This window comes from Delphinus delphis, chromosome 11, assembly GCF_949987515.2.
Source record: "Delphinus delphis chromosome 11, mDelDel1.2, whole genome shotgun sequence".
Classification (NCBI taxonomy): Eukaryota; Metazoa; Chordata; class Mammalia; order Artiodactyla; family Delphinidae; genus Delphinus; species Delphinus delphis.
In genome coordinates, this window is record NC_082693.1 from 84216503 (window position 1) to 84232641 (window position 16139).

The window sequence follows — 16139 nt, forward strand, 5'->3', positions numbered from 1 at the left end:
CTCTTGTACTGCAGACCAGCTTCCTCCCTGCCCTAGTTCACATGGCAAAGTGGCCGTTGACGACAGTCCCCAAGTTTCTCCCAGAATGACTCTATCTCTCCCAATTCCAGAGTTTCTAGCCAAAGGTCTGATTCATCCAGCTGTGGCCAGCTGTTGGCTCCTGAGCCTATCCTCTGTGATCAGGGAAGCAGGATCTTGTGGGAACATGGCAGCTCTTGCTAAAACCCTGTCTCTTTGGGTCCTCAGCCGGGACCCTGTTTCCCTCCAGGAATGAGACATCTAATCCAGGAAGGCCAAATGCCCTCCCTCTGGTGAATTCGTAGGACCTGTAGTAGTTTCCTAGGGCTGCCATAACCAATTACCACACACTGGGTGGCTTGAAACAACAGAAATGTATTCCCTCAGAGCTCTGGAGGCCAGAGGTCTGAAATCACGGTGTTGACAAGGCTGTTCCTGCTGAAAGCTCTGGGGGAGGGTCTGCTCCCTGCCTCTCTCTTAGCTTCTGGTGGTTGCCAGACGTCCTTGGCAACACTGCCTTGTAGTGCGTCCCTCCAGTCTCTGGCCCTGTTGCCACATGGCTCTCTATCTTCTCCCTGTGTGTTTCTGTGTCTTCACATAGCACTCTCCTCTCTTCTTAAAAAGGCACCAGTCATATTGGATTAAGGGTCCACTCTACTCTGGTATGACCTCATCTCAACTAATTACATCTGCAATGATCTTATTTCCAAGCAAGGTCACATTTTGAGGTAATGGGGACCAAGACTTCAGTAAAACTTTTGAGGGGACACAATTTAACCCATCACAGCGCCCTATGCCATCTCCCTAACTCCGATCCTGCCACGGGCTTCATACACCAACGCAGCATCTTCCATGGACTCCCGAGCATAGATGGGGATGGAAGGCTGATTGAAACCAGCTGGAGGAGACTTTCCCCACAGAAAAAATGTCCAACTTCCTAGAGAGCCCACACTTATTCTTGCATTTGATTATATCTACTGTCATTTTAAAGCTGGAATTATTAGAACTCTTAGAAAAATTGTGTCTGAATTCGGTTTGTTGGGGAAGCTCCTTGGGGCCATTCTTCAGCCCAGATTTGGGGTGTTAATGTGGCATCATCACTCCTACAGGTTTTGGCAGTAGATCTCCCCAGGTCTGCTACCTGGAAGACCCTGCAAGGTTCCGAGCTGAGTGTGAAGTGCGGAGCTGGCAGTGACATCGTGAGTATCGTCACCCAGTGGAAGTTGGGAGTGCATTCTCCAACCACTGCCCCTTCCAGGAGTTCTTCATTTTTTCCCGCGTTGACAGCAAGCTCTTTTCTCTCACTGCCTTCAGGGCTATCTCCCCTGAGTAAGTGGATATGAAAAACCTGATAAGTCCTGGCCAGCCCAAGCCCTCACCAGGTGTCAGGGAGCCTCCCTTGACACTTGCAGAGAGCAGCTTTTGGTTGATTTGGGGGGAAGATTTATTTTCCAGTGTGAGACGCTTCTCTGAAGCAAGAAAGTACACCGTCATTCCTTTTCCTTCCTTCCCAGCCCTACTGCAGCTTCCCCTCCAGCCCTCTCAGAGCATGTCAGAGCCAGCTCTGGGTTACATCTACCTAGATAGGCCAACAAAGAGAAAATTTGCAATTTTCACCTTCCTTGGCTAGCTCCTTAACAATATTACCTTCCTGTAATTCCATGTGATGAATGGGTCTGATGGGATAATAGTAGCTACATCCTCTATCTTTTATTTAATGCAAAATGGCAGTGGCTTAAATATGTAAGGGTTTCTCTCTCTTATAAAAAAAAAATCTGGAAGCAGCCAATCCAGAGCTAGTACGATAGCTCGCTGGGGGAGCTCCTTCTGTCTTCCTGCTCTGCAGCCCATGTTTCCAGCCTCACAGTCACCTCAAGGCCCAACATAACTGTTGGAGCTCCAGCCATCATGTCCACTTTCCAGGCAGTAGAAAGGAGAAAGGGCAAAAGGGATGCAGCTCCAAGCTGAGTTGATGACCTTCAAGGAGCCTTCTGAGAAGTCCCAGATAACATTCTGTTTACATCTTCTGACAAGCCAGAATCCCTTTGGTGATTGGATTGGAATTGCATTGAATTTGTTACCGAATGTGAAGAGTGTTAGCATCTTTACATCCCAACTTCTGGAAAGTTATCCTAATGTACGTACTCTCTTGAGATCAACTATACTGTCTCCATAGACCAAACTGGACATTTATCAAAGAAGAAGAATGTTCACTGCTCATCCTGAGTGCTAATAGAACTTTCAGGCACTTTGTACTCAGAGTACTATTTTTTTTTTTATTTTTTATTTAGATTTTTGGCTGCATCAGGTCTTAGTTGCAGCACACGGGATCTTTCGTTGCGGCACGCGGGCTCTTCGTTTTGGTACGCGGGCTTCTCTCTAGTTGTGGCGTGCGGGTTTTCTCTTCTCTAGTTGTGGTGTGTGGGTTCCAGAGCGCATGGGCTCTGTAGTTTGCAGCACGCAGGCTCTCTAGTTGAGGCAAGCGAGCTCAGTAGTTGTGGCACACGGGCTTAGTTGCTCCACGGCATGTGGAATCTTAGTTCCCTGACCAGGGATGGAATCTGCGTCCCCTGCATTGGAAGGCGGATTCTTTACCACTGGACCACCAGGGAAGTCCCCAGAGTACTATTTAGTTGGAACTTTATAACAACTCTATGCAATGGAATCATTAATCCTATTTATCTGGTAAAAACAATTAAACCTCAGGAAAGTTCAGGGACTTGTTCACACAATGTATAAGTAGAAGTGGGGGGACTCAACTGCAGTTTTCCAGTGTCCTTTCCACTGAGTTACACAGTGTACAACCCATCAAACACTAGAGAGAGATTTATCTTTTTCTTTTCGTGGAACTTTCTAAAAGCATTTGCTTCCTGGGAGGGAAATATATCCATCAATTTACTAGCTGGGTGGACCTTAGGAAAGAAAGCCTGAGGACTGTTGCAAGCATTAAACAAAATCATGTATCTAGAGCACAGTTTAGACAATGCCTAGTATACGTGAAAAAGTTGTTATCATTAAAAGGGTAAAGCCCGTCAGTGTATATTTTGGAAAGGAAGTTGTACCGGTAGCTCTGCTAGGTGCTGGCACTAAATATGAAAACCGGGTAACTGCACGCGAAGTGGCCATGTCAACCAGGTTTATCCTGGGCCACGGCCAGGCCATCCCTACCCCACCCTGTTACCCCCACTGCCAGCGTTTCTACTTTGGTAGAGGCAGTGTTGCCGAGTGGCCAGGGGTGTGGGCTGAGGCTGCCAGCCTGGGCGTGAACACCTGCACCACCACTTACCGACTGCGTCACCTTCGCGAGTTATCTAACCACTCCCTGCCTCAGTTTCTTCATCCGTGAATGGGGATACCAGCAAGAGTAGCCACATCCTCGGGATGTTGTCAGGATTGAAAGAATTTGCACAGGTAAAGCACGAAGGACAGTACTCGGATGTAATACGTACTGCGCGTCTGAGATAAAGATGTTGGCCGTCCATACGTATCGGTTCTTTGTGACTCTAGCAGGTGCTGGCCACATTCCATGGCCTGGGAAGAGGAGAAGTCTGAGGATTGTTGACTGTTCCCCTGCTCTCTCTCCCTCTGTCACAGGGCGAGCTCTTCCTGAATGGCCAAATGTGCAGAATTGTGCAGCGGGAGCTCTTATTTGACCTGGGCGTGGCCTACGGCATTGACTGTCTACTGATCGACCCCACCCTGGGGGGCCACTGTGACACTTTTACCACGTTCGATGTCTCGGTCAGTCCTAAAAGCACTACTGTAGTAAGGGAACCTTGGGCCAAGGAACAGCCCTCATGGGTTGTGGGACCCTGCTGTGAAGCCACAGAGGGCTGGTCCCCAGTGAACACAGGACCCAAGGGATCAGAGCGCCACATGACGGTGCTCTTCAGATTCAGAATCAACAACGTCTACTTAGTCCCGTACAAGCCTGGCCCGTGCTCATTTATCCACCCACACACCCATCCATCCATCCCCCTGCCATTAAGGAAACAGTTGTTGGGAACCAACTGTGTGCCACTGTTCTACCAGCCATTTTCAAGCCCACCCACCCATTCAGTCATTCCCTTAACCATTCTACAAGCACTTTTTGAGCCTCTGCCAGAACAAACCATGAGAAGTGCCGTACCTGACAGGGTATGACGACAAAAGTGGCAGTTTCATACGGTTCGATCTAATACATGCCACCATCCCTCCATTCATTCGCTCATTCATTAACACTGGCTGAACTTCCGTCCCGGGTCCTGCACTGTATGAGGCATGTGTACATCTCACACACATTCATCCACCCAGTGCCATTTATTGACCGTTGAGCCTACTGTTTGGCTCAGTGCTCATCTTACCTCTATCCAATAGTAGAAGCAGTTATCATCTACTCTATTATGCAAACTTGTAAATTGAGTCTCAAAGAGGTGAAGTGACTCACATGGCAAAGTCTGTCACCAGTTGATTTCTGTACCGGGCAACTTGTAATCATTCAATAAATATCCCAAATTACCAGGATAACAGTCAGCCAGAGTAGGAGATGAAAAACCAGTTAATTTCTTCACTTTCAAAATATATACAGACAGTTTTTTCAGTTAATCGTTTTTCCTCACCCATCAATCCCCTGAAAATCAAATAGCAACAAGAATTATTATCCCTGTTTTATAGATCAGAAGACTAAGCATCAAAGAATGTGATTAGCTAGAACAATTACAGCTGATTTATAATGGAACTGACACCTGCATCCACATTTCCCACTGCTGCTATACCGTGTGCCTGTGTGACCCCGCCCTGGTCCACCGCCATCTAACAGGGAATTTTTACCTCAAAGAACTAGACTAAGGAATTGAGGTCCATGACATACCTTCAGAATTCTCTATGGCAAAGTTACAGAGTGTTTGCTTTTATATTCTTGATCATAGCCAGAATCTTAAGATTAATTAAGTTCTTAGTCACATAATCAAGGCATTAACCTGGGGCATTCCTTGTGTTTCCCAATATTCTGGATTTTTAAGTGTTTCTTTTCTTGCGTACTAGGGGAACTGTGGGAGCTGTGTTCATACTCCCAGCTGCCCCAGGTGGACTAAACCAAAGGTAACTATGAACACAGTGATAACATTTGGAGAGTGATAGGTTTGTTTCTCTATCAGACCCCAGTCTCCTGGTAGCTATGAGTGTGCATGCGTGTGCATCTGCAAGTGTGTTATAACTGTGTGTAATTACTTTATGTCTTTCTTTCAACAATCAGGCCAGTGGGATTAGAGATGAACATTCTTAGCCCAGGCAGCCGGTCAACCCACTATCCATCTTTTAAGAACTGTCTAGGAGAGTCATGGGATTACAGACCTAGAAGGGGTTGCAAAGATAATTATAATTATAAAAATAATAGTTGTATTTTGTTGGTTGCTATTCATGTCCCCGGCTCTGTGCTGGCCCCCTTATTTTGACATTATCCCTATTCCCCATTATAATACCTATAGAAAAATATATTACCTCCACTTACAACAGATGAGCCTCAGAGAGGATAAGCAATCAGCCCGAGGCCACACAGCTAGTAAGGAGCAAAGCTAGGATTAGAGCCCAGCATGCAATGTAAGAGTAATGGTTAAGCCAATGAAATTTGGGGTCCACAGTTATGGGGTCAAATTCTTGTGGGTAATCTTTGGCAAGTCATTTTATATGTTTTTGCCTCTGCAAAATGGAGCTAATAACAGTTCTGTGTGTGATTATTAGGAAAAGTAAGTTTTTAAATGTGGGTACAGAGCCTGGCACATAGCAAGTGCTCATTAAGTATTAGTTTTAGTACTTACTCCAAAGCCAAGCTCTTTCTACTCGACCAGTAACCCCTCTCACAGAAACACCCCTACAAAATGAACTGTAACCCCATACCCTCTCTACTGATGTTCCTGGGGCCAGGCCACAGACCCCTCTCCTGATAGAAAACCACCTCTTTCCCACTCCCTTCTCAGGCAACCACCCCTTTTGCAAACAGCTCTAAGGGTTAAGATGGGGAGAAATCTTCTTTCTGTGGACTCCACCTCTGCCCCCTCCCCCATTCATCTGTCTCGCTACACCCCTAAGAAGAGAATTCCCTGTACAGGGCTCATGACCGTTGAGTCCCATTTTCTACTTGGGCAGTACCCAGGTTCCCCCACTGGGGGCAGACTAGAGCCCAAGAGCCCAAGGGGATGGAAGGTGGAGGGATGGTTCAATCTCTTCCTTTAGGGTGAGAAGCGGAAGTGTCTGTACGACTTGCCCTTCAGGAGGAACCTGGAAGGCTGCAAGCAGCAGTGCACCCTGGTGATACAGCTCCCCAAGTGCTGCAAGGGCTACTTCTGGCCAGACTGTCAGGGTAAGGGAGCCTCTTACTGCCTCGCAATTCTGAAATGATTGTACAATCACTGTGGAGCATTTGAAAGTACTGTATGGGGGACCGGGGGGGGGGGGGGCACGGGGAGCAGGGGAGTATATCACTCTTAATGATTCTGCTAAGAAAAGATCCAAAAGCAATTATTCTGAAGAGCTGTGCAGCTTTCCTTCTCCTTTTTTTTTTCTTGTCATATTTGGTTTTTACAGAGTTGAGATTCTACTGTGCATAGATTGTAAATCGTGTCATGCTTTTCTGCTTGATGTTATAGCATAAGACATTTCCCATGGGGTTAGAAACACCATATTTCACTTCTGACACCAGTCTATGATACTGACAAGCATGCTAGTTTAAACGCGTCTAAAGACATCTACCTTGGCAGGTTGCTATACCAGTGTGATATGAATGGGCCATTATTTCCTGAAATCTCCCCTGTTATGTGTAACATCGCCCTCCCTCCCTCACCTCACCCTTTCAGGAAAGGGCTCCTGAAACCCCTTTGTCTAGATACGGCTTCTAGCCAATAACGCAGCAGCAAAAGCATAACAAATGCCATAGAACTTCCCATCCACCATGCATTGATTTAAGTGGGCACATTTATTGAGTGCTACTTCCCATATATGGGAACATCTGAACCTCGCAGCAACCCCTAGGAAGTAGGTTCCACTGTCATCCCCATTTTACAGATGACGAAATCAAGGCACAGACTGGATATGAAGCATGCTTAAGGTCCCACAGTATGTCTCCAGAAGCCATGGTTTTAAGTACCACGCATACTCCATTCATCATGGTCCAGTTGAGAAAATTCTGGGCTGGGAGTCCACGCAATCACTCAGCCTCCACTCCACTGTCCATCACTAAAGCACAGACCACTGATAAAAGTCAGTGTCATCCCTTATATGTGTTCAGCGCTTTATATTTTCAAACGCTCTTGGTTACAGTGTCTCATCTGATCCTCAGAGTGGGTACTCTGTCATCACCCTCCCCTTCCTCCTCTAGAGCTAAGAGAACCGAAGCTCAGAGCAAGTTCATTATTCAGCCCAGATCAACACAAATCCAGGTCTCCTGACCCCCAAATACAGTGCACAGTTCAGTATATTGCTCTGCCAGTCCTATCAGATAGATAGATAGATAGATTTTCTTTTTTTTCTTTTTTTTTTTTTTTTGCGGTACGTGGGCCTCTCACTGTTGTGGCCTCTCCCGTCGCGGAGCACAGGCTCCGGACGCGCAGGCTCAGCAGCCATGGCTCACGGGCCCAGCCACTCCGCAGCATGTGGGATCTTCCCGGACCACGGCACGAACCCATGTCCCCTGCATCAGCAGGCAGACTCTCAACCACTGCGCTACCAGGGAAGCCCCCCTATCAGATATAGTTAAGCCATAGGCCAGTGGGTTGCTCTGAACATCCGGTGACACTCTGTGGCTATGTCCCCGGGGCCACAGAGGACAGAACCCACCGCTGAGGACAGTTTAGCAGCATGTTCACAAAGGCGCTGAGCTGCTCTGGGTCTGGGGAGGCTGTTGAGTCACTGCTGTTTCATCTCTTCCAGCCTGCCCTGGAGGACCAGATACCCCATGTAACAACCGGGGTGTCTGCCTCGATCAGTACTCACCCGCGGGACAGTGTAAATGCAACACCGGCTTCAACGGGACAGCGTGTGAGCTGTGCTGGCCAGGGAGATTCGGGCCTGACTGTCAGCGTATGTGGCACCCACTCCCCTGAGCTCCTGCCTGTCGTTCGGCTCTGTGCTCCCTGCCCCAATGCACACCATCCACCTGAGCTGGAAGCATCCTTCTTCCTCTCTTTCCCGGCCACCCACCTCCCATCTGCCTGCCCTCACATGCTTTTTTCCTCCTTGGATATATTCCCAGTTTCCATCCACTGAAAGAGCCTCCCCTCTAGAAGTGAAACTCACAACCCCTGCAGCCACCAAGGCAAGCTGTGGCCGACCAACACTCATTCAGTCATTCAACTATCACATATATGCTGAGTCCTTACTAATGTTGACAGCTAATGTGTGTGGAGTGCCTGCTATGTGCCAGGCAGGTATGCTGTACCATCTAATCCTCACAACAAGCCTCTGAGGTGGGTACTCTTTATCATCCCCACTTAGCAGATGAAGAAGCTGAGGCACAAAGAGGCTTAGTGACTTGATCAAAAGCCAGGAATGGTTCTAAGTTATAGAACTTAGCTTTCAAAATCCCAGCTTTCAAGGAGTGTACATTCAAAGGGAGGAAACAAAGATGACAGAAACAAAAATAGATAGAAAGGCATAAAGAAGATGAAGCAGATGAAGGGAATCGAGATAGAAAGGAGGCACTGGTCCAGAAGACATCTCATGAAATATTTGAGTAGAGACCTAACAGAGGTGAGGGGGCCAGGAGTGGGACTGTCAATAGCAGCTCTGTCCGGTCAAATTTCAGTGATGATGGAAATGCTCTGTAACTCCGCCACAAGGAATGGTAGCCGCTAGCCACAAGTGGATGTTGAGTACTCAAAACCTGTGACTAAGGAACTGAGTTTTGGTTTTTTTAATTAGTTTACATTTAGATAGCCACGTGTGATGAGCGGCTGCTCTGATGGACAGTGCAGGCTAGAGGAATGGCTTTCCTGGAAGAGAGACAAGCAAGTGCAAAGGCCCTGAGGCAGGCATGGGCTTGGCTTGCAAGGAACAGCAGAGCGGCCAAGGTGGCTGAGCAGGGTGGGCAAAGAAGAGGGAGAAAGCGAGAAGAAGGAATCTGAAGGTCGCCAGGGGCCAGATAACATAGGAGCTTCTTGCCCAGAGACAGGTCTTCAGCGTCTAATCTAAGTGTGATGGCGGCCAGTAAAGGACTGTGAATGGGGGGCGTGGGGGTTGTCCTGAGCAGATTGGAAAGGACCACCCCAGCTGCCCCGCGGAGAGTGCACCATGGGAGCGCACGAGCAGAAGCAGGGCCAGCTTTGGGGAGGCTAATGCCACGTTCTGGGTGAGAGCCGGTGATGCCGTGGGCTAGAGTGGTGCTGCTGGAGGTGGTAAGAAGCAGAAGGATTGGTATATTTCTTGAAGGTTTGACCATTCAGTCCCTTTCTCTGCTGGGAGGCCCAGATGATGTTCCCTCCCCCTACTGTTCAGTTACATACCCCATGATACCCTCTACTTCTGTGTTTACAACAATCACTGTATTTATAATTACGTGTTCGATAACCAGGTACCGCTAGACTGTAAGCTCCCTGAGAACAGGGACCTTATGTCTTGGGTTTTCTGCTGTAACCTCATTGCCTGGGAGTGTCTGCCTCATGACAGCCCCTGAGTTGGTTATTTTTTGAAAGTCTGAATGAATGCTATAAATGAATGAGTGAATGGACGTGGATAAACACGGTGCCTTGCGAACCAGCAGCACAGCCAGCATGTGGTCGGTGGGCTTGGTTGACTGCATTTCAATCCCTGACCTCTGCCGACTGATCACACTCCAACTCGCTCTACAGCCTGTGGCTGCTCGGACCACGGACAGTGCCACGACGGGATCACGGGCTCTGGGCAGTGCGTCTGTGAAACGGGGTGGACAGGCCGCTTCTGTGACACGCAGACAGGTCTGTCCTGGGGGCGGCCACCTGCCGGCAGCCCTGTGCTGCAGCGGACCCTGCCGAGAGCGGCCGACTGAGGGTGGGGGTCTTAGCGACATCGGGAAAAAACAACAAAGCAGGGGTTCCCTTTTCCACGAGGAATAGATGACTTGGCTGTGTGGCCCCAGGGTCCAGAGATCTGGTGACGTGAAGGAAACTAGATGACAAGATTTAACTCAAACCCACGAAACCAGCATGCAGTCCTGTCAATCACGGAAGGACCCACCTCAAGCAAAGTATACGGGATTGGGCAGGAAGGGTCCCTCGGGATCGTGGTCCAGGCCCAGATGTGTGCAGACACAGAGGTGAAGGGTTTCACAGAAAACGTGCTGTTCCCTGGAGTCCAGGATATGACCCCTGATTCAGCTGCTTATTAGACGAACGGCCGCAGCTAAGCCACCCTCTCCGAGGCTTGATGCGCTCGTCCGAAGAAAGAGAGCCTGTTGCACGGCTTTCGGGGGAGGATTGTTGTGAGGGTCGGGGTCATGGCTTCGGGGTGTCCGGTGCATGTGGGGCACTCAGAAACAGTAGCTTCCATTATCACCATCCGTCATTGTCATCCTTGTCATGACCTTGGTCCTCACTGAGCTGTCAGTTTTCTGAGGCCTCCCTTGAAGCCCAAGCCTCGTGTTCCGGTCAAAGGTTGAATTTTCCAATGTAAAGCACTGTCACTTCATCCTCCCTGGGGGCAGAAGGGCAAGACCAAGCTCTTCCTGTGGGCATCAGCAACCTGAAGCTCCAGCAGCCCAGCAGTCCCCTTAACTTCAGTTCTTCCCCCTCTTCTCTCCCCGGTCCTCCTCCCGTGGCTTCATGCTGCCTCCTGATACTGCAGCCCCTTCCAGCCACCAAAGCCCCAGACTTCTCCCAGGCTCTGCAGCGCCCACAGAAGGCCTTGGAATTTCTCCTCCAATTTAACCATCTCCTCTGGAACCCCATGCCCTTAGGCCCAAACAGCTAATCTGCTAAGTTCACCCTTGCTAGCGGACTTTGAGGTATAAAGTGTTCACTGGTTGCCCCTAATGGTAACATATTTGCATTTTAATCTGGATAACATTTCAGAAGTAATGTCTTAATAATACAAAGCAGTGATTCCGGAATCTCAGAATCTCCAGGCTGGGAGGGACCTTAGCAAATCACCCCGTCCACCTGCCATAAGGGGCCACTTTTGAAACACAGTGGCAGGCCAGATGGGGTCTCAGGAAGATGCCTTAGGTGGGTCCCAACCCTTCACATCATGGTGTGGAATGAATGGTGACCTCTTTCTTTGCAGTTCTGCCCCTCGTGTGCATGCCTCCTTGTTCTGCTCATGCCACCTGTAAGGAGAACAACACGTGTGAGTGTAACCTGAATTATGAAGGGGACGGAATAACATGTACAGGTAGGTCCCATCCGTGCATGGGTGGAATAGCAGCGAGGTGCTAGGAGCAGAGCGGCTCTTGGTCAGGGTGCCTGGGCTCCATCCCAGCCCTTCTGCTTCCTGCTCGGACTGCTTCGGCAATACCCACCCTCTCTGCGACTCAGTTTTCCTCGATGGGTTTGCTCATGCCTGACCTGCCCACTTCCCAGGTCATGACTTTGAAACTGCTTTGCCAACTGTGATGCACTTTGTTTTATGGTATTTCTGTGACTTTACAGATAATCCAGTCTTACTTCAAAAAAATTGAGAAACTATACTACAGTATTTAAAAAACAACAGTGAAACCTACACATGCTCTCACCACTCGGTGAGAACTACTTTGAACACTGAAATGTCTCTGTCTCTAGTAGTTACAATATAGGTTCAGCCACACAGAGACCCAAATGAACAGTGGCACAAACAAGGCAGATGTTTAAATGTTTATTTTTATCTCTTATAGCAGTTTGCATGGAGGCATCCAGGGCTAACATAGGGTTTCACTCTGAAAGGTCACCTGGGGGCCCAGACTCCTTCTATCTTGTTGCTCTGCCATCGTTCACTTGCCTGGCCCAAGATGGTCACTACCAAAGCACATCCCAGGCAGCAGGATAGAGAGGGAGAGAGAGGAGGCAAACCTCCTCCCTTTAAGGACACACCTAGAAGAGGCTAAAATCCTGTCTGCTTCCACCCCATTGGCTGGAACCTCATCATCTGTCACACCTAGGACAGGGCAGCCTGGGAAATGTAGTCTTCAGTTGGACAACCATGAAGCCCAGCTGAAAATCTACTACTATAGAAAAAGAAGACAATAGGTACTGGGGGGAAGCTACTAGTCCTGGGCACGCATACTTTCTAACTGCTCTCATGAGTAGATCTTCATATAGAGATATATACTTTCTTTACAGAACTGAGATCTTGCTATACCTGTTGTTCTGTGATCTGCTACGAGGCAGTCTAGAAGTAGCTCAGCAACAGCAGTGGCAGCAAAGACCCAGGTTCTGTCTTTCTGCTCTGCCAGCCTTAGGCCGAGGCCTTTTGTCCTCATGTTCATGCTCTCAGGGTCTCAAGTGGCTGCCACCACTCTAGCCAAAAAGTCAGACGAGAGAAATCAGAGCGCTTTCCAGCTACTCCTGAGGCTGGAGCTAATCTACTATTAGGTTGAAATTTGGGGGATCAAGAAAACAAAGGTTAAGGGGCACACAAAACAGTGGGGAAAGTGCGGGCTTTGGAGTCAAACCAACCTGGCTTTAAATCCCAGCCCCTCCACGTTGTAGCTGGTTTGCCTTTGTCAGGTCAGTTAAGCTCTGAGTTTCCATTTGTTAATCTGCAGAATGGGGGTAACAATGTCTATGTCACAAGGTGCTCACTAGTGCACTAACCCTACACACACACGCGCGCGCGGGCGCGCGCGACTATGTCCTAACACTAAAAACCCAAACTCATTAGAAAACTACTACCAAAGTAAAGTATGTGATTAAAAAAAAGAGCAGAGGCAGACAGATGTCACCAGGCCTGGTCTATGAGGGTGTTCGCCACAGGACACTAGTGTTGGCAAATGCAGCACAGAGGCCACCAGGCACAGGGAGAGAAGGCACTGCAATGTTGGGGCCCGTTGTCTCGCCCAGCGCCACTGGTCCTGGGGTGACCCACACCTCCATCTGAAGCCTGTGTTACACAGAGCGTGGTTCATTGAGCCCTTGTCCTCTGCTCTTGCAGTTGTGGATTTCTGCAAACAGAACAACGGGGGGTGTGCAAAGGTCGCCAAGTGCTCCCAGAAGGGCACGAAGGTCTCCTGCAGCTGTCAGAAGGGCTACCAGGGAGATGGCCACAGCTGCACGGAGATAGACCCCTGTGCGGACGGCCTCAATGGCGGGTGTCATGAGCATGCCACGTGCCAGATGACCGGCCCGGTGAGTCTCGTCTCCCCGGGGAAATTGGGGGTGGGGAGCCCTTGTGCCTCGCTCAGCCTTGCTTCTCTACTCGGGTTACCGTTGGCCTCTTCCTAAGCCTTCTTCCCACGTGAGTCTATTTCTTGTTAAGTCGGCGGGCTAAATACGAAGTGGTAGAAAAAGGACCTTACTGGAAAAGCTGGTGAAGTCCACATAAAGTCTGTTGTTTAGTTAATCATAATACACCAACACTAAGTTTTTAGTTTTGACAATGAACTATGGTTTTGGAAGATGTTAACGTTAGGAGAAACTGAGTGGAGGATATAAGGAGACTCTCTCTCTGCAACTTTTCTCTAAATCTGAAATTATTCCAAATAAAAATTAATTAAAACCAAAAAAGTTGGTAAGAGGTGGCAGGAAAAGTGCAGTTTGGGCACTCACTCAGGTCTTTCTAGAATGGAATCGTGCCCTGTTGCCCCATTTCTCTGGTGGGAAGGAAAGATGGTGGGAGATGATGTCGATTATATTATAGTTATAAACATGAACTCAGAGTCAGGCAGCCTTTGAGTCTTTGTTCCTGGCCTGACACGCTGTGTGGTCTGGGGCTGGCTGCTTAACCTCTCTGAGCCTCAGTTTCCTCATTCACAAAGTGGGCCTCATAATACTGCGAACCTCACAGGATTGTTGTGGACGTTAAATGGGATCATTCATTGACTCAACAAACGGTCATCAAGCACCTCCTTTGTGCTGTTGTAGCTGCCAAGGATGTAGCGATCAAAAGCTTATACACGAGTAGGGGGAGGGGGCATCTTCAGTACAGAAATGAGTGTACAAGATACCTTCAGAGAGGGCCAAGAGTCAGGAGGAACAAAAATCAGGCCAGTGTGATAAAAAGGGACCGGGAGTCAGGGAAGCGACATCTGAGCTGAGATGTAAAGGAGGACATTCCATCCTGAGCCTGTGCAAACGCAAGACGGAGCAGTAACTCAGTCCCCACCGGACCGTACAGGCATGTTTCTTACCCTTCTGAGCACCTCCTGTGCTGGATGGTGGCCCGCAGAGTACATGGGGTTCTGGGGGCCCAGAGAAGGGCCTTTTTCATCTTCCCACTCTTCCCCCCCAGGGCAAGCACAAGTGTGAATGTAAACGTCATTACGTGGGAGACGGGCTGGACTGTGAACTGGAGCAGCTGCCCATCGACCGCTGCCTGCAGGACAATGGGCAGTGCCACGCCGACGCCGACTGTGCTGACCTCCACTTCCAAGGTCAGTGTGGCCCGAAGCACCTGGCCTCAGGCATGGGGAAGGGACCTCTGCAAGAGCAAAAGGAAAAAGTATTCAAAACTGGGGTCAGGGACTTCCCTAGTGGTGCAGTGGTTGGGACTTCGCCTTCCAGTGCAGGGGGGTGGGTTCGATCCCTGGTAGGGGAGCTAGGATCCCACATGCCTCAAGGCCAAAAAACCAAAACGTAAAGCAGAAGAAATGTTGTAACAAATCCAATAAAGACTTCAGAAGTGGTCCACATCAGGAAAAAAAAATCTTAAAAAACAAACTGGGACCAAACAGCCCATGCATTGCCCAGGACCCAGTGGAGGCTGACATCAAGCACATCGAGGGTTCGGATTTCAACATACAAATTTGTGGGGGACACAGACATTCAGTCCCTATCACGCATCAAGTCCTAAGACACCTCAAGTCCATTTTGGGGATGAAGTGGAGGAAATATAAGCAGGAGAAATACACAGGAGATACGACAAATATATGACACTGTCTCTTCTTGCAAGGAGATTCCCAACGGAGTTGAGGACATTTTTTAATCAATAAGACCGGGGGAAGAAAGGTAATAAGACAGAAGATAGCGATTTATCTCATGCTGATGGTGCAACTGAAGGGAGAGAGCAAGCTGGTTAGAGAAAAATTGGAAGCAGGGACTCAAGCAGATATTTGTACACCCACGTTCACAGCAGCATTATTCACAACAGCCAAAAGGCAGAAACAACTGAAATGTTCAACCTATGGACGGATAGATAAAATGCAGTATACAGTGGGACATTACTCACCCTATAAAAGGAATGAAATTCTGTACATGCTACAGCGTCCATGAACCTTGAAAACATGCGCCATGAAATAAGCCAGACACAAAGGGCAAACATTGTACTCTTCCACAGACAGAAGGTACCTATAACAGGCAAATTCAGAGAGACGGAAGGAAGGATAGAGGTTACTGAAGGGTGGGGAGAGGGGCTCATTCTTTAATGGGTACGAAGTTTCTGTTTGGGGCGATGGAAACATTCTAGAAATGGACAGTGGTCATGGTTGCACATGTAAATACTTAATGCCACGGAATTGTACACTTCAAGTGGTCAAGAGGCGAATTTTATGTTATGTGTATTTTACCGCAATAAAATTTTTTTAAAAAAGAATAGAGAAGGGAAGGATCTCTGGGTGGGATGAGAGAGGGAATCCCAGGGAGCTGAATAGAGGCCTGGGGCTACAGTAGACGCTTGAAAGATGCTGGAGTTGAGCTATGCACAGAGGAGCTGGCAAGACTTTCTGCTGGGAGGACTCAGGGACAGCAGTTATCAGGGGTCAGCTGGGAAGGACGAGGCGATGGTGGGAGGGACAGCATAATATCAAGGCTATGACCCCAAGGTAACAGGACCTCTGCGGGGAAGAGGAGTGAGATGAGGGAGAAAAGGGCACACCGTGGACATGGAGAGTGAAGAAAAGGAAAGGGTCGACCATAATGTAAGGTTTCCATCTCGAGAGACCAACCCAGTGGTGGTGTTAATGCAGTCTGGGAGTGGGGGGCCCAAGAATTGTGAAAGCTTTGCTGAGGACAGTCTATGTTCAAGGTGATGATGGATCTTCCAAGTTCTAT

General features: G+C 48.7%; 1 protein-coding gene across 2 annotated transcripts in view; it reads left to right on the forward strand.

The window, feature by feature from the left end:
* STAB2 (stabilin 2) overlaps positions 1-16139 on the forward strand; it is a 162721-nt gene that overhangs the window by 129525 nt on the left and 17057 nt on the right. For both annotated transcript variants that reach the window (XM_060025489.1, XM_060025488.1), the window contains 9 exons: positions 1128-1217; positions 3613-3759; positions 5041-5097; positions 6229-6355; positions 7921-8070; positions 9837-9941; positions 11245-11352; positions 13087-13280; positions 14383-14524. In XM_060025489.1, coding sequence (XP_059881472.1) covers positions 1128-1217; positions 3613-3759; positions 5041-5097; positions 6229-6355; positions 7921-8070; positions 9837-9941; positions 11245-11352; positions 13087-13280; positions 14383-14524 — 1120 coding nt within the window. The remainder of the gene's footprint in view (positions 1-1127; positions 1218-3612; positions 3760-5040; positions 5098-6228; positions 6356-7920; positions 8071-9836; positions 9942-11244; positions 11353-13086; positions 13281-14382; positions 14525-16139) is intronic.